At 49.2% G+C, this 23131-nt stretch overlaps 2 protein-coding genes across 2 annotated transcripts in view; one reads left to right on the top strand and one right to left on the bottom strand.

The window, feature by feature from the left end:
• The window catches only part of ROGDI (rogdi atypical leucine zipper), a 35080-nt gene extending 22392 nt beyond the window's left edge, over window positions 1–12688 (top strand). Inside the window, 5 exon segments of the mRNA XM_032231260.1 lie at window positions 660–758; window positions 3108–3221; window positions 8711–8757; window positions 8865–8991; window positions 10901–12688. Coding sequence (XP_032087151.1) covers window positions 660–758; window positions 3108–3221; window positions 8711–8757; window positions 8865–8991; window positions 10901–10942 — 429 coding nt within the window. The 3' untranslated portion in view covers window positions 10943–12688.
• A 767-nt stretch (window positions 12689–13455) lies between these two features.
• Window positions 13456–19853, bottom strand: SMIM22 (small integral membrane protein 22). The gene is made up of 4 exons (XM_032230943.1): window positions 19721–19853; window positions 17254–17426; window positions 14970–15049; window positions 13456–14093 (listed from the first exon to the last, which is right to left on the bottom strand). Exons 2-4 carry the CDS (start codon window positions 17387–17389, stop codon window positions 14046–14048), a joined length of 264 nt encoding a protein of 87 aa, XP_032086834.1. The 5' UTR covers window positions 17390–17426; window positions 19721–19853; the 3' UTR covers window positions 13456–14045.
• Between the last annotated feature and the right edge of the window lie 3278 nt (window positions 19854–23131).

Raw genomic sequence — 23131 nt, 5'->3', positions numbered from 1 at the left:
ATTTCCTGACAATGAGGACAATCAACCAGTGGAACAGCTTGCCCACCAGAAGTTGTGAATGCTCCATCAGTGGAGACTTTTAAGAGGAGATTGGACAGCCACGTGACTGGAATGGTGAACCTTTTTGGCACCAAGTGCTGAAACCTGAGCATGTGCACGAATGCCCAAACCGGGAAGATGATCTTCTGGTTTCTGGCCCACGCATGTGCACCGGCTGCCTGGTCTTCCAGTTTTTGTCACCCATGCGTGCACGAAGACCAACTAGCCGGTGCGCATGTGAGCACCGGAAACTGGAAGATCATCTTCCACCCCGCGCATGCGCACCCGGTGCCTGCTTTTCCGGTTTCTGGTGCTCCCGTGAGTGTGAAGACCAGGTACCTGGAAGAGCAGCAGGCGATGGCTGGCTTGTCTGGAGGGATGGCTCTGCGTGCCGCTTCCGGTATGCGCGCCATAGGTTCGCCATCATGGGTTTAGGGTCTCCTGCTTGAGCAGGGGGTTGGACTAGATGACCTCCAAGGTCCCTTCCATCTCTGACGTTCTGTTAATTGTCTGGTGGAGTTGACTTCCTTTTCGGGAGGGGGGGGGCTGACAGCAACCCCATTTCCAGGTCAACCTAAGCAAGACTGAGAGTGCTGTTTTCTCCCCCTTCTTCGCCGCAGCTGATGGATGCTGTGATGTTGCACCTGACACGAGCTCGGAATCGTCTCACCACACCTGCCACCCTGAGCTTGCCAGAGATCGCCAGCAGTGGACTTACGGTAACATTGGAGGCAGGGGAAGCTTTAGCACAGGGGTGTCAAACTCGATTTCATTGAGGGCTGCATTAGGGTTGTGTATATCAGTGGTCCCCAACCCCCGGTCCGCGGACCGGTGCCGGGCCGTGGAGTACCTGGCACCGGGCCGCGCAGCGGCCGGGGGCCATGATCGCTGCAGCAGCCGGGGGCCATATTTGCAACTTTGTAGTCCTCATGAACGCGCCCTTTCTCTGCCCCCCCCGGCCCCAGATGTGCGGGGCTGGGGGGGCGAGGGGAGGCCCGATCTCCCCCCCCCGCCCTCTTGCTCTGCTCGCCCCGTGAGGGAAGAGAAACTAAGGTTGCGGGGGGGAGGGGCGCAGCGCGGCCGTTTCGGGGGAACTTGGGGAGCTTTGCCGTTTCGAGAGGCGCGTCGCACGCAGCCCCACCCCGGTGGGAGATGTTTTCCTCCGCCGAGGCGGGGAGGGGGGGCTTTACGTAAGACTCGCGGCGCAGCTCTGCCCCCCCTCCTGGAGTGTCACCTGCCTCCCGCCCCTCCCCTACCGCCGCAGCGCTTTTTGTGTCAGCCGGCGGGGCTCTCGGGGGCCCTTCGGCGACCACGGCCCCCTTCTCCCCTCTTCCTCTGCCCTTCATGGAGCGCGGCGCGGAGGCCCACCCCCCTCGGAAGCAGCCGGCCTCCGCCGCGCCAGCCGCCCCGCCGCCCGAAGTAGGACACGGGCCATCTTTTGTCTTTCCCCCCGCCGAACTGCAGCGAGGAAAAAGGGCTGCCCGAGCGCGGATCACGGGGTCGGTTCCCCCTCCCTTCCCCGACGGCCAAGGAGGAGGCGGGGCGGCCTCGTGGGCTGTCGGCCTTGGCGTGAAGGAAGCCCCCCCCCCGCCCTGCGGAACGCGCGCCCAGGATGGCCGCCTTCCCACCCGCCGGTCCGGAAGGCCGAGGGAGGCTCGTCTGACTGGTCCGCGGCGATAAAAAGGTTGGGGACCACTGGTGTATATGACCTCAGGGGGCATGGTGGGCGTGGCCAGCTTGACGTCACTGATGCCAGGGACATGTGGTAAGGCAGGACTTCTCCCAGACCCTCCCTCCCTCGCATTATAATCTTCCTTCCCCTCCCTCCCTCCTCCCTCCCTCCCTCCCTCCCTCCCTCGCCTTCCTTTTCATAAGCTTCCTTCATCTCCTTACTTCCTCCCTCTCTTCTCTTCCTTCCATCAGCTTTCCTTCATCTTCCTCCCTCCCTCCCTTGTCTTCCTTTTTCATCAGCTTTCCTTCATCTTCCTTCTTTCCTTCCTTCCTTCCTTCCTTCCTTCCTTCCTTCCTTCCTCCCTCCCCCCTCTTTCCATTTCCTTCCCTCTTCATTCTCTTTCCTTCCCTCCCCTCTTTCCTTATTTTCCCTTCCTGGCTCTCTTCCCATCTTTTTCTTTCCTATTTCCCTTTCTCCTTTCCTGCTCCTTCTTCCACTGCTCAAATGCAAAAGGGGAAACATTTCTCCTTTTGTTTTCTTTTGAATCTACCTTTTTTCTCAGTATAAGTCACTGAGGCTGAAAATTTGGGTGCGTCTTATACTCCCAATGTAGCTTTTTCGAAGCTTTTTTGCAGCCCTAATGAGGTGCTAATGAATGAAGCAATCTTCTTCCGTGCTTTGCCTGCTTTTCTCATGGCTGCTCCTTCCAACGATCAGCTGTTTTAGAAGCTGTTTTTTTATCCCCAACCAGGGGATAAAAGCGTGCGTCTCAAAACCAGCAAACTTATGTGCTGAAGCTGACCAGGCTAAGGACACTAGCCAGATGAACACCTGGTAGGCAGAATTTTTTCCGCCTTGTTTTCCTCCCCAAAAACTAAGGTGTGTCTATACTCCGCTGTGTCTTATACTCTGAAAAATACGGTAGTTTGCTTTGCTAGCCCTCTGCCAGCAGATAGGGAGCCGGGGGGGGACTGTGGTGGGTTCCGGATCCCGTTGCAACCGGTACAGTGCAACGAGGCCCAGCATCTCTCACATGCATGCATGCAGCGTACACATGCATCCTTACCTCCGCAACACCTCTGTGACCCTCCAGCTGCTTGGCGGAGTGTCACACAGGGGCCATATGCTCCGTCCGTGTGCGCAGAAGCGCTGAAGAGCTCAAATACAGGTAAGGAGCTTGGGCTGGCCCTCCGGAGCACCGTACCGGAACGGTACCCGGTGCTCCCGGCAGGCACCGGTATGGGCCAGATCTAAGCACCCTGCGGGCCGGATCTGGTCCCCCTGGCCTTGAGTTTGACACCCCTGCTTTGGAGGGTGAGAAATAGATAATTCAGAATGCTGGCTGTTAATTAAGTACGCTAATATGCTGGGTTTCTAACTCTTTCTTCCTCTCCAGAAAATGTTCACTCCATCGCTGCCTTCAGACCTCCTGGTGAATTTCTATATCAACCTAAATAAGGTCTGCTTAACGGTCTACCAGCTGCATCCTTTACAGCCCAGTTCCACAAAGGTATGGAAGGAAGCAGCAGCAGCAGGGAAAAACCCAGATTGCCTCCTAGACCAGTGGTTCCCAAACTTGGCAACTTTAAGACTTGTGGACTTCAACTCCCAGAATTCTCCAGCCAGCTCTGCTGGCTGGAGAATTCTGGGAGTTGAAGTCCATAAGTCTTAAAGTTGCCAAGTTTGGGAACCACTGTTCTAGACACTTGGCTATCGAAGGTAGTCCTCCGCTTAACAACCATTCAAAGTTTACAGCGGCCCTGGGAAAACGTGGATCGTTTTTTTCCACACTTACGACCATGGTCATGGGGTCAACATTGGGATGCGGCAACGGGTTCAGATTTATGAGGGTGCAGCATCCCCGGGATTGTGTGATTTCCCCCGTTCGCCACTTTCTGACAAGCGGGGTCAATGGGGAAAGTCGGTTTCACTTAACGGCTGCGGCAGGAAAGGTCGTTGAAATGGGGCAAGACTCCCTTAATCGCCGCCTCGCTTAGCGACAAGAAATTTTGGGCTCAGTTGTGGTCGTAAGTGGAGGGCTGAGTGTGTTGTCTCTTCATAGCAGCTCTCTTTGTCGTCACTAAAGAGATCCGTTGGAGTGCCATTTTTTTTTAGAATAGAATAGAGCTGGAAGAGACCTTGGAGGTCTTCTAGTCCAACCCCCTGCTCAAACAGAAGTTTACATTGCAGACAGATGACTGTTTTTTTTCCTTTCCTTCCCTCTCCATGTTCTTCCTTCCTTCATCTCTTCTTTCCCTTCCATTCATCTCTTCTTCTTTCCCTTCCCTTCTTCTTTTGCTTCCCTTCCCTTCCTCTCACCTCTTCTTCCTTCCCTTCCCTTCATTCTTTTCCCTTCCGTTCATCTCTTCTTTCCCTTCCCTTCTTCTTTGCTTCCCTTCCCTTCTTCACTTCTTCTTTTCCTTCCCTTCCCTTCATCTCTTCTTCTTTCCCTTCCCTTCTTCTTTTGCTTCCCCTTCCTCTCACCTTTCTTCTTCCTTCCCTTCCTTCATTCTTTCCCTTCCGTTCATCTCTTCTTCCCTTCCCTTCTTTTGCTTCCTTCCCTTTCACTTCTTCTTTTCCTTCCCTTCCCTTCATCTCTTCTTCTTTCCCTTCCCTTCTTCTTTTGCTTCCCTTCCCTTCCTCTCACCTCTTCTTCCTTCCCTTCCTTCATTTTCTTTCCCTTCCGTTCTTCTTTCCCTTCCCTTCTTTTGCTTCCCTTCCCTTCATCACTTCTTCTTTTCCTTCCCTTCCCTTCATTCTTCTTTTCTTTTCCTCTCCTCTTCTCCCCTTTTCTCTCCTTTTCTCTCCCCTCCCCTCCCTTCTTCTCTTCTCTTCCTCCAGTGATGGAGCACCCACAACTTCTGGAGACCAGCTGTTTCTCCTTAGTTCTAAGTTGCTTCTCTGTTTTGATTAGTTTCCCCCACATTGCTTCTTGTCCTACTCTCTGGTGCTTTGGAGCATAAGTTGATCGCCTCAACTTATGGACTTGTGAGTCCTCCGTTGTTGGAGGTTTTCAAAAATAGACTGGACAACTGTTTGACTGGGATGGTACAAGGTCTCCTGCTTAGGGGGTGGGTGGAGCTGGACTAGAAGACCTCCAAGGTCCCTTCTAGCCCTATGATATACTCTAACATCATACAAGTTGGGATTCCTTTGGCTGTACTTGCTGTAGTAACATAATCTTGCAAATCTGAATGTATTTTCCCCTCCCTGTCTTTATCTTCATGTGAACTAGTGAGATGTTTATTTGAAATGTTTTCTCAAGATATTTCCTGGGCCCAAGCCCCTCTTATCTAGCCGTTGCCTTGGTAACGGCTTTTCTTCCTGTCCTTCGAGGCCTTTTCCTTCTGCTCTTACAGAGGGGGCCCATTTTATGACTTTTCAACGATGTTAACTTTGGTCAAAAAAATAACCTGTTTTTAAAATAACCTTTCCAGCAGCAGTTACACAATTTTTTAAATATGTCCCTTATCACCTTTAGAGCGACGCAGTGGCTCAGTGGCTAAGACGCTGAGCTTGTCGATCAGAAAAGCCGGCAGGTCTGCGGTTCAAATTCCCAGCGCCACGTAACGGAGTGAGCTCCCATTGTTCCAGCTTCTGCCAACGTAGCTAAAATTCCAAGTGGAAAAATAGGGCCCCCTAGAGTCGGGAAGACTAGCACATATGTGTGAGGGGAATCTTTACCTTTTTACACTCTGTCCTACTCTCTGAAAAACAGGAGTCGAAGGCCTTAACGTTTCTTTTTTCCCATCCGTCGAATGTCCCAAAGTTGCTTTTCCAAAAGGCAGCTGGACTATCTTGGTTGGGTTTTTTTCCCCCTTGAAAGCATTTTGCTTATCCTTCTGTTCTAAAGCTCTTTCTTCTACTTCCTGTTGCCAAAATGAGAAGAGGGATGGTGTGGGGGCTGCCTCCCAGCAGAATGCCTCCCATTCTGCCTCTCGGTGAGAGTCGGAGCGATGTAGCAGTGAACGTTTTGGTCTGGCACAGAGAAAGTCCTTGCTCTAATCCCTTGAAATGGCAGACGAGAACAACCTCGAGGGAATGGCAGGAATCAGATGCTGCCTAGGGAACAGTCAGATAAGAAGAGGCCTATCCCTCGGCTGCAAAACAGGAAGAGAAAGATACTCAAAAACAGAGACACTTCTCCAAATTAGGTAAAGGTTCCCCTTACACATTTGCGCTAGTCGTTCCCGACTCTAGGGGGCGGTGCTCATCTCCGTTTCAAAGCCGAAGAGCCAGCGCTGTCCGAAGATGTCTCCTTGTCATGTGGCCAGCATGGCTCAATGCCGAAGGCGCACGGAACGCTGTTCCCTTCCCACCAAAGGTGGTCCCTATTTTTCTACTTTCACTTTTACATGCTTTTGAACTGCTAGGTTGGCAGAAGCTGGGACAAGTCACGGGAGCTCACTCCATTACACGGGGTTAGGGATTCGAACCACCGAAATGTCGACCGTTCTGATCGACAAGATCAGCGTCTTAGCCACTGAGCCACTGTCTTCCTAATTCCCCAAATTCTCTAAATTACCGGGCTGTAAAAAGAGAGAGTGGGAGATTTGGTACATTCATACTCTCAAGCGTGCAAGACTTTGTTGATGTAGCTGTACAGTAAAGCAGAATTAGGTCATCTGGCGTATGTTTCCTGCCTGCTTTTCTTGGAAAGGCTCATGCTGGATGACTCTTATGGGACAACTCTCTCCCATTGGCTACTCTCTCTTATTTCACAAGATCGCTGTTTTGGGGTGGGTGGGGAGGAATGGAGGAGGGAGAGGAGGAGGGAGAGAAGTATGTAGTTGGTAGGAGTTGAAAAGGACTTGGTGACCCATAATCAGTCAATCATTCTCTCTCCTGACCTATTTCCTGGTTGTTGTTTTTTCTAACATTAGCTCTGATTCTCATAGCATCAATTTGATCCCTTATAGGGAGGAAGAGAAGGAGGGAGGGTAGGAAGGCGAAGAGTAGGAGAAAGGGAAGGGAAGAAGGAAGGGGAAGGAGAGGAGGATGGAAGGGAGAGAAAGAGAAGGAGTAGGAGAAAGGGAAGGGAAGAAGGAATGGGAAGGAGAGGAGGATGGAAGGGAAGAAAGAGGGTAGGAAGGGGAAGAGTAGGAGAAAGGGAAGAAGGAAGGGAATAACCATTATGTGAATGTATTACTTAAAATGGTATGTAAGAGAATAAAAATAAAATTCAGAGGGAAAAAAAATCTCGTCCCTTATAAAGCAGGGGTATCAAGCTCGATTTCATTGAGAGACATATCAGGGCTGTGTTTATCCTCGGGGGGGTCTGGGGATGGGTGGCCAGTTCAATGTCACTCATTTCAGGCTCCTGAGCTCCCTTTCTGGCTGGGACGGCCTCCTGCAACCTTCTACCAGTGAAAACAGAGCTCGGGAGGGCCTCCGTTTTCACTGGCGGAGGCACCAGGGACCATCCTTTGCTGTCTCCAGGTAGGCCCTGTGGACCAGCTCTAAGCATCCTGCGGGCCGCATCCAGCTATGGAGAGCAAAGAAGGAGAATCCATCGCATGGGAGATGAAACTTTCTTATTCCAAAATAGATAACATTTGGAAGCAACTCAGACAGACACCGCCCTAATTTGCAGAACTACATATAGGGACTTGGTGGCTCAGTGGCTAAGACGCTGAGATTGTTGATCAGAAAGGTTGGCAGTTCAGTGGTTCAAATCCCTAGCACCACGTAATGGAGTGAGCTCCCGTTACTTGTCCCAGCGTCTGCCAACCTAGCAGTTCAAAAGCACGTAAAAAATGCAAGTAGAAAAATAGGAACCACTTTTGGGGGAAGGTAACAGTGTTCCGTGCGCCTTCGGCGTTGAGTCATGCTGGCCACATGACCACGGAGACTTCTTTGGACAGTGCTGGCTCTTTGCCTTTAAAACGGAGATGATCACTGCCCCCTAGAGTTGGAAACCACTAGCACATATGTGTGAGGGGGAACCTTTACCGTTACATACAGGTACCTCTCGAGTTACGATCCCAATTGAGCCCAAAACGTACGTTGCTAAGTGCAACTTTTGTTGACTGAGTTCTGCCCCATTTTGCAACTTTTCGTGCCGCAGTTGTTAAGCGTATCACTGCATTTGTTGAATTAGTAACTCGGTTGTTAAGTGAACCTGGCTTCCTCATTGACTTCGCTTATCGGAAAGGTTGCAAAAGCGGATCGCGTGACCTTGGGATACAGCAATGGTCACAGATATGAACCAGTTGCCAGGCGTCTGAATTTTGATCGTGTGTCCACGGGCTTGCTGCAACAGTCATTAAGTGTGAAAAAACGGCCCTAAGTCAGTTTTTTTCCAGTGCCGTTATAACTTTGAATAGTCACTAAATGAACTGTTGTAAGTTGAGGACTACCTGTATAAGGAGACGAGAAAGATACCACAGAATCAGATTTGCAAGACTCTTATTACTGTAGCTAAGGGATGCGGTGGCTCAGTAGCTAAAACGCTGAGCTTGTCAATCAGAAAGGTTGGCGGTTTGAATCCCTAGCACCGCATAACGGAGTGAGCTCCCATGACTTGTCCCAGTTTCTGCCAACCTAGCAGTTTGAAAGTATGTAAAAATGCAAGTGGAAAAATAGGGACCCCCTTTGGTGGGAAGGAAACAGCGTTCCATGCGCTTTCGGTGTTGAGTCATGCTGGCCACATGACCACGGAGATGTCTTTGGCTTTGAAACGGAGATGAGCACTGCCCCCTAGAGTCGGGAGCGACTATCATAGATATGCGCGGGGAACCTTTACCTTATTACTGTTACACCAGGGGTCTCCAACCTTGGCAGCTTTAAGACTTGTGGACTGGGAGTCGAAGTCCACAAGTCTTAAAAGTTGCCAAGGTTGGAGACCCCTGATGTAGACAGCCACACAATAAAAGCAGTTTTTAATCTTTCCGGTCTACCCTCTTGGGGCTGACAACAGCGTCACCTAGGCAGGATCTCCATGCAAAACCGAATCCCTAGAAATCGGATTCTCCAATTTTGTTTTGTTTTTTTCCCCAGAACTTCCGGCCAGCTGGAGGGTCCATGCATAACCCCGGGGCTATGTTGTAAGTACCACTGCACCTTCTGGAGGGGCTTCCCTTGGGGTCAGAAAGCAGATGTTTTCTCTCTGTGTCGACCACTGAAAGCAAAGCCTCTTTCTCTCCTTCCGCAGCGAGTACAGTAACCAAAGATACGAAGTCAGCCACGTACACAAGGTGGAGTGTGTGGTGCCCTGGCTGAACGATGCCCTGGTTTTCTTCACCGTGTCCCTGCAGCTTTGCCAGCAACTCAAGGATAAGGTGAGGCAAACAGGGAGACGTCGTTTTTTAATACAATACAATAGCAGGGTTGGAAGGGACCTTGGAGGTCTTCTAGTCCAACCCCCTGCCTAGGCAGGAAACCCTTTACCATTCCAGACAAATGGCTATCCAACATCTTCTTAAAGACTTGCAGTGTTGGGGCATTCACAACTTCTGGAGGCAACTTCTGTTCTACTGATTAATTGTTCTCAATGTCAGGAAATTTCTCCTCAGTTCTAAGTTGCTTCTCTCCTTGATTAGTTTCCACCCGTGGCTTCTTTTCCTGCCCGCAGGTGCCTTGGAGAATAGCTTGACTGCCACTTCTTTGTGGCAGCCCCTGAGATATTGGAACACTGCTATCATGTCTCTCCTAGTCCTTCTTTTCATCAAACTAGACATACCCAGCTCCCGCAAGTGGAAAAATAGGGACCACCTTTGGTGGGAAGGGAACAGCGTTCCATGCACCTTTGGCGTTTAGTCATACCGGCCACATGACCACGGAGACGTCTTCGGACAGCGCTGGCTCTTCGGCTTTGAAACGGAGATGAGCACCTCCCCCTAGAGTTGGGAATGACTAGCACAGTGTTTCTCAACCTTGACAACTTGAAGTCCTGTGGACTTCAACTCCCAGAATTCCCCAGCCAGCTATGGGGGGATTCTGGGAGTTGAAGTCCACAGGACTTCAAGTTGTCAAGGTTGAGAAACACTGTGCTAGCACATACAGTATGTGGGAGGTGAATCTTTACCTTTATCTTATTCACAGAAACTTGTAAGTCTGAAAGTGCAATCCTCCACCGCGCCCCGAAATCTCGTTTACAATCCAGAAACTAGGGAGGGTCTCTTCTGAACCTATTGTTCTGCTGGGATCGTGTGATCAACACTCAACCTGTATGCACACGCATGCACGCCCACACCCATACACACACACAGAGAGAGCTTTGGTAGCCCCAGGCAGCCATAATTATGACTTGAATTGACGAAATCCCACAGACACCCTTGTGTAAATCAATGCCGTATAATTATTATAAATTATCATATTTTTCGGAGTATAAGATGCACCTTTTCCCCTCAGAAAAGAGGCTGAAAATCTGGGTGCGTCTTATACACTGAATACAGCATTTTTTGGCCTCCCGAAACCCCGCCCCTTCACCCAAATGGCTGTGCATAGCCTTTAGGAGGCTTTCAGAGTGCTCCTGGGGGCTGGAGAGAGTAGAAATGAGTGAAAAATGGGTCGTTTTTTGCCTCCCCAGCCCCAGGAACACTCTACAAGCATCCTAAAGGCTACGCATGCCCTTTTTTTTTACACAAAACTGACCATTTTTGCTAAAAACGGGCCGTTTTTGGGAGGTCTGCAGAGTGCAAAAACTTTTTTTTTTTAAATTGCCTCTTCAAAGTCTTGGTGTCTCTTATACTCCAGAAAATAGGGTTTTATGATTATACACTATATTGCCAAAAGGATTCGCTCACAACTGAGTCTGATTATGTAGATGGGTAAGCGAATCCTTTTGGCAATATAGTGTCATTGCAAAGCAAGGAGCCATTGTCTTGTCCTACCATCCAAACTCTTCAGTTATCGGTCCCTTCCATGATGTTTTGATTGGATTAAAATGCGCAGACATCTACAAAAATCTGTGCTGGGGATGGAGGAGGAGATGCCGCATCTTTTGGCAATATAGCCTGCATTTCTAACGTTTCCTTGTCTAGTCCAATGCTACCATGTAGAGCAGTGGTCTTCAAACTTGGCAGCTTTAAGACCTGTGGACTTCAACTCCCAGGATTCCCCAGCCAATTCTGGGAGTTGAAGTCCACAGGTCTTAAAGCTGCTAGGTTTGTAGACTCCCAATGTAGAGGAACAATTGACCCATTCAGATCTTTTGATCTCCTTTTGTGTTCTTCTTTCCCCCACCAGATTGCCGTGTTTTCCGGCTACTGGAACTATTGGCCCTACTGATCATCTTCTCGCAGAGAGTGGTCCGGTCAGTTTCAGCCACTCTTCTTCTCGCGAAGGTCTCATGATATAAACTCTTTTATCTGCGAAGAGCATCCAGATTCTGCCACTCCATGGGCAAGGAGGCCATCGGCATCTTTGTATTCAGAATGTCATTATTTATTAGCACTTTAGAAAGTAACGTTCATTTCTTTCCATGGGCATCAAAGTTAGGCGTCAGTAAACCCTGGTCAAACCACGCCCCGTTGGAGGGGGCGGGGTGGGGGAGTGGAAAGTGGCTACGAACAGGAGTGGGGACGAAGCGCAGCCTTTGCTGACCCTGTTTTGGGCTCGTCTCAGAAAGACCAACTGTGGGGTGGGTCACACCGTGTTCCTTTCTTGGCGAATCCTTGTCACGTTTTGGATTTTGTTCTCCCTCCTGCCTGCCCCTTCCCGAGCCTTTTGCACCGTAGTGACGGTTCACTTCCATAACGTGTGAAAAGCGTTAAAGGGACAGCTGGGTTTTGGTGATGGGTCACCCCCTATTTCCGCGATGGCGAACAAGTCACCCCAGCTCAGCTCCACTGCGCATGCAAGGGTGCCCTCCCTGGTTTTCAGGTCTGCTGCGCATGCAGGGGGCAGTGCGAATGCGTGGGGAGTTGTGCGTGGCGGTGGGAAGCTGGGGAAGTGCAGAGGGTTGAGTGTGCATGCGCAGGGGGTGGGGCACACATGGGGTCAGATGGTTTTCAGGTCTGCGCATGCAGGGGGCAGTGGTGAATGCTTGTGGAGTTGTGCTTGGGGGGAGCTGGGGAAGTGCGGAGGGTTGCGTGTGCATGCGCAGGGGGGGGGCACACATGGGGTCAAATGGTTTTCAGACGGGGCGGGGGCAAATGCGTGTGGAGTTGTGCTTGGGGGGAGCTGGGGAAGTGCGGAGGGTTGCATGTGCATGCGCAGGGGGTTGGGCGCACATGGGGTCAGCTGGTTTTCAGGTCTGCGCATGCAGGGGGCGGTGGTGGATGCGTGGGGAGTTGTGCATGGGGGCTGGGAAAGTACGGAGGTTGAGCGTGCATGCGCAGGGGGTGGGGTGCACATGGAGGTCACATGCACAGCAAGGCATGGAGGAGGTCACACCTGAATTGCATTATGGGTATGCGCGCATGCACTTTCGGCACCCAGCAACAAAAAAGGTTAGCCCTCACTGCCCTATTTTGTAGAACCAGATAAGACCAGGATAGTCCAACCTTTTTGTTGTCATGTGCCAAAAGCGCGCCCATAATGCAATGCGTACACGACCCATGACCCTGTGCATGCTCCCCTCCCCCTAGTCATGTGTGCATCTCCCCCGTGCATGCACCCTACCCCTCCTGGCTCATTTTTGGCTCCCAGGTTGGTGCAGGAGGCTTTCCAAGCCCAAGACAGAAGGCCGCCTGCACCAACCTGGAAGCCAAAATTGGGGCGCGGGGGTTTCATGCGAGGCCCCAAAATGCTATTTAAGTGCCCCCCGAAGACCAGCTGGCTGGTGAGAAGCAGAGGCGCACGTGCGGTGGAGCTGGGCTGGAGCGAGGGCTGGCATGCCTGCAGAGAGGACTCTGTGCCATGGTTTGCCCTCATGGCGATAGACGCTGCTGCTTCATCAGGTCTTCCAGAGAATCTTCGCTGGCCACCGAACAGTAGAAAAAGTCCTGGGTAACAAAGTCAGTTGCTGCTACACATCACATGAATCCTAGTCTGTGCTGCTTATATTGTGTGGAATAAACCTCCCTCATTGTGGTTCGTGGCTTGGTGTGTTTGGAGGAGAACCTTTGACACGGGATTTTGGGAATATGGGGGAGGTTGTGGGACCTGCACGAGAGATGGACAAATGGAATGAATTTCTCTTTGCTCCAGAATGGCTAAATGTGGCCAAAATGACCCAGGAGTCCACTTTCTCGACAAGGACGGATCCAGGTTCTTGATCCACGACAGTTGCTGTTTTTTAATCTTGTGCAAAAAAAACAGATTTTCCCCCCCTCTGTTGGGTCTATTAAATTTTGGTGGAAGGGGAACATCAAAGCAAGCTCCTTTTAAGCCAGTCACTTATACAGCCGTCTAAATTTATTCGACAACCATTGGAAAGTGCCTCTCTACACAATAAGAGGTTCACAATAATCAGAGATTACATTTTACATTGAAAATCAGGACACTGATCTTGGGAAAGTAACATCTGGGATATTAAAACAAGAAGGTATAAATCTGCGGGGTCCAATCTTGGCAACCTTTTAAGATTTGCTGACTTCCAACTCTCAGAATTCGGAGAGTTGAAATCCACAAGTCTTAAAAGTTGCCAAACCTGGACACCCCCCTTGGTACAAAGCATCCGGAACTGACAAAAGACATTTTCAGTACCCTGTTTCCCCCAAAATATGAACTCCCAGGATAATCAGTCCAATTGGACTTTTGAGTACATGTGCTAAAAGCCCGCCCCAAAAATATTGCAACACAGCAGCAGCCATGAGGTGACCACATTCACCACCTCCTGCACCTCAAAAATAATAAGACTTTCCCTGAAAATAAGGCCAAGCGCTTAATTTGGGGGTCAAAAGAAATAAGACCCTGTCTTATTTTGGAGAAAACACTGTATTTACAAAGAGGATAATTTATACCAAGCTGGTAAAAAGTCTGGGCTGTTTCTGTAGAGAAATCCAATTTAGGACAATAAAAACAGCCCATTTCTATAGGCATTGATTGAGTTATTGGTCTTTTCTCTTTTCTGCTATCAGCGCTTGGTGGGAATAAGATGATAAAAAACACTACATTTTTAAAGCACAAGTTAACAAACCCAACTGGTAAGACCGCAAGTTAAGAGCTTGCAAGCCTTTGCAAAAGAGGATTATCATTGTTCATGGACTACATATGTTTCCTTGTTGCTAATGATTAGAAGCAACCAATAGTTGCCAACATTGAGAATGGTTGAATTGTTCGCCCCGGCTTATGGCAGATAGAATCATGGACTAAGAATCATCGCATCTAAACTCTTGAGGGTTCATCTGTCTCGCAGTTCCTCCCAGAAGAAATTGGATTTCTTACAATAAATTCCAGCACAGCAAAAGGAAATCAGTAAAGCTTAGGCGATTGGTCATATGGAGCCTTAAGGCTCCATGCCCATATTATCAATACCAACTTTTCCTTTTTTGACCTGTAATGGAAAAGTGTCACGGTTAGAATATCAGAAAATGGAGCATTCTATGAGAAAAGGTAAATTTTTCCAATTGGAATCATATTTATTCACTCCTAGGCTAAACCACAATTCAATTCCAGAGTTGGTAACCAGCCAAATTCTGTTAGCACAGGAAAAGCCAATTTAAGTTTGTCCCACCAACAGTTAAGATTTTATTCCCCAGGGTCCTCTAATGGTCACTGTTGGGTCGGTGTTGAAGCTGTGCTGCACCCTAGTCTCCTTTCTGAATTTTTTACCCCTTTGTATGGGGAAAAAAGAGGACTACATGTTTTATCTAAATTTGTATGCTACCCATCTCGCCATCCAAAACAATTTATGATGCACTTTAAGGGGATGAAGTTATGGCAAAGTTTTTACAAGTGAGAGTCACAAACTCAAGAAATTGGATGCTTTCTAAAAGCTGGGTTTTCATTGGACCCTGGCATTGGAAAGGATAATTTAGGTCTGTGCATTTTGATCTCGGCTCAGTATAACAGTGTTAATTCAAGCATCTCTGATGGGCCAATGGACCAATTTCTGCTTGAACACGTAAAGTGAAGGAGGACTTCCTGTTTCTCTATCTCTTTGTCTGTCTCTCTCTCTCTCTGTTTCTCTCTGTGTTTCTCTCTTCCTTTCATTTTTTTATTTTTCTCTTCCTCATTCTTTTTATTTTTCTCTTTCACTTTCTTTCTCTCTCTGTCTCTGTCTCTCTGTCAATGTCTGTCTGTCGCTCTCTCTCTCTCTCACACACACACACACAGACACAGAGCAGTCATCCTGCTAAACTGGCGGCCTGAATCTCTTCCCATCACTAAATGTGCAACTCTAGGCCATGACCTTGTTGAAACTGTTTACCTTCTTGTAGGAACTAGGAGTATCACAATCACAGCAGCAACATCGGATCAACGCAAGGAGGCCCAGCAAGAGAACCATCCCTGGTATGGGGATAAAAAAAAATGGGTCAGTCCCTAAATTTATGACCAATCCAAAACCAGATTGGCTTTTCTTTACCCCGGCTTCCATTGCACAGAACATAGAATAACAGGGTTCAAACGGAGCTTGGATGTCTTCTAATCCAAGTCTCTGCTCCATCAGAGGTTACCCTATCCTTGTAATGGCAAACCTATTGCCTGCGTGCCAGAAGTGGCACACAGAGCCATCTTTCTGGGCACACGAGCCGTCACCCATTGCTCTTCCGGGTTCCAGGTGGTCTTCATGCATGGGACTGCATGCGCAGAGGCCACCTGCTCTTCCAGTTTGTGGCATGCATGCACACACAAAGACCAACTGGTTGGTGCACATGCGTGTGCCAGAAACCGGAAGGTCATGTTCCCGGCATGCGCCCGAGGCAGCTGCTCTTCTGGTTTCCGGCACACACACACACACCCCCGTTTCGGCACTCGGTGTTGAAAAGGTTCACCAACACTGCCCTATCCCATTCCAGTCTCTTCCTGAAAGCCTCCAGTAATGAAGCTCCCACAACTTCTGAATGCAACTTCTGTTCCATCGGTTGATTGTTCTCACTGTCAGAAAATGACAGGTTATTTCCAGGTTGAATCTCTCCTTGGTCAGTTTCCATCCATTATTCCTTGTCTAGCCTTTGGGTGCTTTGGAAAATAGCTTGACCCCCTCCTCTCTGTGGCAGCCCCTCAAATATTGGAACACTGCTCTCATGTCTCCCCTGGTCCTTCTCTTCACTAGACCGATGTCAGCCTCTGCTTTGCTGTTGCTTCGGCTGCCATGAAACGGGGAGGGAGGGCATGGTATTTGGGAGGGGTTACTCATTGTGCTGGAGGAAGGTTCTGGAGCTCAGCTGCCTGTCGGACTACGCATGCGTGGGAGATTCCCGCCAGGACTAACGGCACCGACATTCCATTTTGGTGATGCCTTTTGAAGTTATCTCACACCTGACACTTGGGAGAATTATGATTGGACTGTAACTGTGATGCCAAGGGGTGGGGAATGGGTTATTCTATATATCAATCGCTTTCGCGCCTAAATAATCAGACTTCGCTTCGCTATGCCTTTAATCATTTATAATTAGTAAAAGTACACTTGATTTCTACTCATGGAGTCTCGTGGTCTTTCCTAATTATCTAATGGAGAGGTTCTGACAACCAGTTTCTGCAACTATCCATCATTATGTTTTAACCTCCAGTCCCCTAATCATCTTAGTTGCTGTTCTCTGCACTCTTTCTAGAGTCTCAAGTTGACCCCCCCTCTCTTTTCTGTGGCGACCTCTCAGATATTGGAAGACTGCTATCATGTCACCTCTAGCCCTTCTCTTCATTACACCAGACACACCTAGACAAAGAAGCTATAGGTATTGAGATAGTGCTGAAGGATAGCAATAGGACTTAGCCTTATAAACCGCTTCACAGTGCTTTACAGTCCTCTCTAAGAGGTTTACAGAGTCAGCCTATTTGCCCCCAACAATCTGGGTCCTCATTTGACCCACCTCGGAAGGATGGAAGTCTGAGTCAACCTTGAGCCAGTCAGGATCGAACTGCTGGCAGTTGGAAGAGTTAGCCTGCAATACTGCATTTGAAGAAAGGCAGGCAGGCAGGAAGGAAGGAGGGAAGGAAGGAAGGGCAATAGCAATAGCAATAGTTCTTAGATTTATATACCGCGTCACAGGGCTTTACAACTCTCTCTAAGCAGTTTTACAGAGTCAGCCTCTTTCCCCCAACAATCTGGGTCCTCATTTTACCGACCTTGGAAGGATGGAAGGCGGAGTCAACCTTGAGCCTGGTGAGATTCAATCTGCCAAATTGCAGGCAGCTGGTGATCTGCAGAAGTAGCCTGCAGTACTGCAATCTAACCTCTGCGCCACTGTGGCTCTTATACAGGCCAAACAGTATGCTTTAAGGGCAAGTGTGTAGAATAGTTTCCATGGGGGTCTTTCACTTCCATTGATCCACCTTGTGCCTGTTTGGCTCCCCCAAACTAATTTGTGACCTCGTCCCTTGTTTCTTCCTAAATCTCTATTTACACTTTTGGGAGGGTGCCATCTTTCTCCTGAGCACTCAAGCTCCCCCCCCCCACCAAACCATTTGCGCCGCACAGGCCCACCCAAATTAGCCACCCCAGAAGCAATGTGGCTTCCCACCTGAACTCTTCCTCTCCTCTCTCTGCTTACCGATGAAGGTGAAAAAAATGGCAAAAGCCACGATATCCCAGGTGGTTTGGAAGAGCTGCTTGCTTTGCAGACGGCCCAGAGCATCGTTGATCTGGTTGCTGATGTCGTTAGCAACATTTCTGTCTGGAGTCCCCATCTCACTCCTCTGCGCACCTTCAGTGATTCCCTCTGAGCTGCGGAGAGTGGAAAAACAGACAATCGGCACAATCGCCCTTCCGCGAATCACGGTGTTCTGACCTAGGCCTCCCCAAACTACGAAGCAGACTTCTTCTCCCGATAAAAACCCCTTTTATTAATTGACTGTGAATTCTGCTCATTCACATCCAGCAAAGTCTTTCAAGGGAGGATTTACAGTCACAGACCTTATCTGGCTTGGAGAGCTGCCAGGCTGATATTGGCAAAACTTGGCCAGGAGTCTTGGAGAGTCACAAACCAATTAAGTGAACTAATAGTCTCCTGCAAACTCCACTCCCCTTTCGCTCCTCTTTATTTCCTCTGCGAGGGACCATTCATCATCCACCTGTGGCCTTACTCCCAAGTCGATCCCTGTTCTTTAGCTGTTCCCTTCCTCTGGCAACTCTGTGTATGCACACACTGTTCCTCCAGCTGTTCCTCTGCCTCACTGATGTCTGTCTCTGATAACTGGCATAGGGCTCTGGCCCCCTCTCCACCTCCGACCCAGAGCCCTCATCAGAGCCTTCCCCAGACTCCAGGACTGGCCCATGTTCCTCTCCAACCTCTTCACTGTCCGAATCTGCTGCCAGCTCCACTGGCCACTGGCGGGCCACAACATACAGGAAAACATTCAAGTTCAATCGTTCATGCATGATGAAAGGTTGTTATAAGACTGGAAGGGGAGGAGGGAGGGTCAGGCTACATCTGAATGGAGAGAGCCAACTTCATGTGAAAGAATCTGTGCTCGCTTTTGTCTTAGAATACAGAAAACAGAGCTGGAAGGGGCCTTGGAGGTTAGAATATAATGGAGAAAGAATTAGAGTAGAATAGAGCTGGAAGGGACCTTGGAGGTCTTCTAGTCTAGTCCCCTGCTCAAGCAGGAGACCCTAGACCATTTCAGACCAATGACTCTCTTCTTAAAAACCTCCAGTGATGAAGAACCCACAATTTCTGAAGGCAAGCTGTTCCACTGATTAATAAGTCCTCCCTGTTAAGAAGTTTCTCCTTATTTTCCAACTATTGTTTCTCGTCCTGCCCTCCGGTGCTTTGGAGGTCTTTTAGTCTAATCCCCTGATCAAACAGGAGATCCTCTACCACTCCAGAAAAATGGTGGTCCAAACTCTTAAATCCCTCCAGCGATGAAACATTCACAACTTCTAGAGGTAAGACAGTCCACTGATTTATTATTCTCACTATCAGGAAGTTTCTCCTTGGTTCTAGGTTAGATCACTCCTTGATCAATTCCCACCAGTTACTGGAAGTTTTTAAGAGGAGATTGAACCACCATTTCTCTGGAGTGGTATAAGGTCTCCTGTTTGAGCAAAGGGTGGGGGTTGGAATAGAAGACCTCCAAAAGACCAGAGGGCAGGACAAGAAGCAATGGTTGGAAATTAATCAAGGAGAGAAGCAACCTGGAATTAAGGAGAAACTTCCAAGCGGCGAGGACAATTAACCAGTGGAACAGCTTGCCTCCAGAAATCATGGGCACTGGAGGTTTTTAAGAAGAGTCTAGACAGTCACTTGTCTGAAATGGTATAAGATCTTCTGCTTAAGTAGGGAGCTGGAGTAGAAGACCTCCAAGGTCCCTTCCAGCTGTATTCTATGCTAACTTCTCCTGCTCTCAGGCGCTTTGGGGAGCAGGTTGACCCCCTCTTCTCTGTAACAGCCTCTCAAGTTCTGGAAGACAATAGCAATAGCAGTTAGACTTATATACCGCTTCATAGGGCTTTCAGCCCTCTCTAAGCGGTTTACAGAGTCAGCATATCGCCCCCACAATCTGGGTCCTCATTTTACCCACCTCGGAAGGATGGAAGGCTGAGTCAACCCTGAGCCGGTGAGATTTGAACCGCAGAACTGCAGAACTTCAGTCAGCTGAAGTAGCCTGCAGTGCTGCATTTAACCACTGCGCCATCTCGGCTCACAATCATGTCCCTCCTAATTGCACCATCCTTAGCCCTTCCTCCAGCTTCCCTACTTGCAGATTCCTCCTTTAAAAACAAACAAACAAATAAACAAACCTTCAAAATTCACAGCCCACTTGAATTCCCCGAGTTCCCTTTATCTTTTTAACCCCAGGGGCTGCAATGGATTCCCCTTTGTCGTCCCCCCCCAGGGCTTCAAAACTCCCAACACCTGGCGAAAGAAGTAGAGGGCAAAGTTTCCTTGGAGAAGAAGAGGAAGTTAACAAATAATAATAATAAACCAAGTTGAAAAAGACTCAGAGAAGACACCTTGCAAAAGAAACGCACCCCCTACCCTAGGATAAAAAGGAAAGAATTAAGCAATTACTCACCGCTTTCAACTCCTGGGAAAGTTTGGTCAAACAAAAATAACCTGCAACTCTTTCTCGGACTATTTTTCCGTGGTGCCTATGGTGACGGGTTCTTCTCGCTCTTTTTTCTTCTTCACTTCCTTGTTCCTGTTTCTGCTTTTAAGCAAGAGGTTGATTTACAAGGGAGCTCCAGGTAGACACTCCCTCTTCTCCTCCCCTGGAAAAAGTGAAAGAGAAAACAGGTGGATCTACAGGTGACTTCTAATCAGAACAAGTCTAGTGACAGCAGAAGTCTTCCTTGAGTCCCCTTCGGGGAAAAGGGCGGCATATAAATGAAATAAATTCAAATTCAATTCCTTAGGTCATCATGGCTGGCTGGGGAATTCTGGGAATTGAAATCTATTCATCTTAACGCTGCCAATTTTGAGATATACCCGTTTTAGACATTCTCTAGCTCCGTGATGGCAAACGTATGGTATCCGTGCCAGAAGTGGCACGCAGAGCCCTCGCTGTGCGCCGCCACCAGCTGTTCTTCTGGTTTCTGGCACATGCATGCTGGCCAGTTGGTCTTCTCAGGCAAGGAGCGCTGGAAAATGTCCTGAAAAACAGCCTGAAAATGGCCTGAAAAACTGCCCCCAAACTGGCCATTTTCCAGGCTATTTTGGGTCTGAAAAACAGCCTGAAAACAGCCAAAGAACAGGCATTGATGCACTGGCCAGTTGGTCTTTGGGTTTCTGGCATTCCGGCACATGCACATATGTTCCTGTTTGGACACTTGGTGCTGAAAAGGTTCGCCATCTATGCTCAAGCTCTTAGCTGCCCACTTAGGGATCCTCTAGAGCAGTGTTTCTCAACCTTGGCTACTTGAAGATGTCTGGACTTCAACTCCCAGAATTCCCCAGCCAGCAAATGCTGGCTGGGGAATTCTGGGAGTTGAAGTCCGGACATCTTCAAGTGGCCAAGGTTGAGAAACACTGCTCTAGAGCAGGGGTCTCCAACCTTGGCAACTTGAAGCTTGGCGGACTTCAACTCCCAGGATTCCCCAGCCAGCAATGGAATTCTGGGCATTGAAGTCCTCCAGGCTTCAAGTTGCCAAGATTGGAAAGCCCTGCTCTAGATCAGAGCTCTCCAAACTTGGCAGCTTTAAGACTCGTGGACTTCAATTCCCACACTGGCTGGAGAATTCTGGGAGCTGAAGTCCACAAGTCTCCAAATTGCCAAGTACCAGGGCTGTCTTGCCCATGGGGCCCCATGAGCATAAGGGCCCCGTACTATAGCAATAGCAATTAGACTTATATACCGCTTCATAGGGCTTTCAGCCCTAAGCGGTTTACAGAGTCAGCGTATCGCCTCCACAGTCTGGGTCCTCATTTCACCCACCTCAGAAGGATGGAAGGCTGAGTCAACCTTGAGCTGGTGAGATTAGAACCGCCGAACTGCAGATAACAGTCAGCTGAAGTGGCCCGCAGTACTGCACCCTAACCACTGCGCCACCTCAGCTCTTGCTCTTGATACTCTCGGCTCTTGATACTAATCTGTGTATGTTAACCCTTCAATGCACCTTGTATCCTAGAAATACAGCAATGTATTTATTACATTTTACTGCATTTTAAAATTAATACGAACATGCATTAGTAGAAATTAACACTGGTTTTAAAAACGTATACGTTTAATATTATTGACCGTTTACATTTTTATTCCTGTGAGTAGTTGTCGAAGGGGCCCCAATACACTGCTTTGCCTTAACATAATGCTGTTAAGACATCCCTGCCAAGTATGGAGACCTCTGATCTAGATTTCAGCAGCTCAGATCTGGTAGCCTTAGCTTATCCATGTTCCTCTTTAGTTAGGCATTTTTACAGAATTTCTGTATTAGCAAGACCCCAAAATTACCCCGATATATTCAACCTTGTTCTGAACAACAAAAATGAAGTAGGCTAAATCGTGGGTTGTTGGTTTCTACTTTAAGGTGTTGTCTGAAGTAGGGGTGGTATTCAGCAGGTTCTGACCAATTTTGGAGAACTGGTAGCAGAAATTTTGAGTAGTTCGGAGAACCGGCAAATACCACCTCTGACTGGCCCCGCCCCCATCTATTATCTGCCTCCCGAGTCCCAGCTGATTGGGAGGGAATGAGGATTTTGCAGCATCCTTCCCCTGCCACATCCACCAAGCCATACCCACAGAACCGGTAGTAAAAAAATTTGAATCCCACCACTGGTCTGAAAATAGTGTAAACGGTGGAACCTTCTCTAAGAGGATATTTTTTTCAAACTTGGCCACTTTAAGATGTGTGGACTTCAACCCCCAGAATTCCCCAACCAACATGTTGGCTGGGAAATTCTGGAAGTTGAACTCCACACATTTTTAAAGTGGCCAACTTTAGGAAAACCAGAGTTCCAAGAAATAATTAAGCTTTTATTTGCAAGTTATGCATTAGCTCATCCCAGCATGGAGCTGTAACAAACTCTGCCTGGCAAATGCATCTCCTTTGCATTTCCAAAGAGCTGCTTCTCATTTTCCTATTAAAACAAAACAAAACATTGAAATGGCATGGGAAACATTTTAAATCCCACCACAGTAAATGTGAGAATAGGGAAAAAAATGTAGGTTTGTTTATTGGAATGTCCAGCAGAGGGCGATGTTGCAATATTTATCATGCAAAGGAATTCTTTGCCTCTTTCATGGAGAGTTCAGATTGTTGGAAGGGATCGTGTAGGTCATCTAGTCCAGTGGTCCCCAACCTTTTTATCGCCGCGGACCAGTCAGCCTTTGATAATTTTACCGTGGCCCGCTGAGCGCGCGCAGGGGTCAGGGGGCGTTGTTCGCGACGACACATTGATTGTTTTATATCAGATTGTTTTGATTAAAGGCACAGGAACACCGGGGAGACGTCTTCTGAGCGAGGCGTTTTCTGTAGAGCCGCAGGGAGACTGGGGAGACGTCTGCAGGGTCGCAGGTACACGTCAGCTTTGGGCCACATGTGCGTACCTGCGCGGGGCTCTCTTCCCTGGAGCCTTTGTGCACGGCCCAGGAGCTTTTGCGCACGGCCCAGGAGCCTTTGCGCTGCAGCGATCATGTCCCCCGGCCGCTGCAGCGATCATGTCCCCCAGCCGCTGCAGCGATCATGTCCCCCAGCCGCTGCAGCGATCATGTCCCCCAGCCGCTGCAGCGATCATGTCCCCCAGCCGCTGCAGTGATCATGGCCCCCGGCCGCTGCAGCGATCATGTCCCCCAGCCGCTGCAGTGATCATGTCCCCCAGCCGCTGCAGCGATCATGTCCCCCGGCCGCTGCAGCGATCATGGCCCCCGGCCGCTGCAGCGATCATGGCCCCCGGCCGCTGCAGCGATCATGGCCCCCCGGCCGCTGCAGCGATCATGGCCCCCGGCCGCTGCGCGGCCCGGTGCCAGGTACTCCACGGCCCGGCACCGGTC

Source organism: Thamnophis elegans, chromosome 14 (assembly GCF_009769535.1).
Source record: "Thamnophis elegans isolate rThaEle1 chromosome 14, rThaEle1.pri, whole genome shotgun sequence".
Classification (NCBI taxonomy): domain Eukaryota; kingdom Metazoa; phylum Chordata; class Lepidosauria; order Squamata; family Colubridae; genus Thamnophis; species Thamnophis elegans.
The sequence above is the reverse complement of the archived record's forward strand: the minus strand, read 5'-3'. Positions and strand labels throughout refer to the sequence as shown.

Coding starts and splice junctions, on each gene's coding strand:
- SMIM22 (XM_032230943.1), bottom strand. CDS start 17,389: ATGGGGACTCCAGACAGAAATGTTGCTAACGACATCAGCAACCAGATC. Junction 15,050..17,253: donor CATTTTTTTCACCTTCATCG/GTAAGCAGAGAG, acceptor TCCCCATACCAG/GGATGGTTCTCTTGCTGGGC. Junction 14,094..14,969: donor CTCCTAGTTCCTACAAGAAG/GTAAACAGTTTC, acceptor TTTCCATTACAG/GTCAAAAAAGGAAAAGTTGG.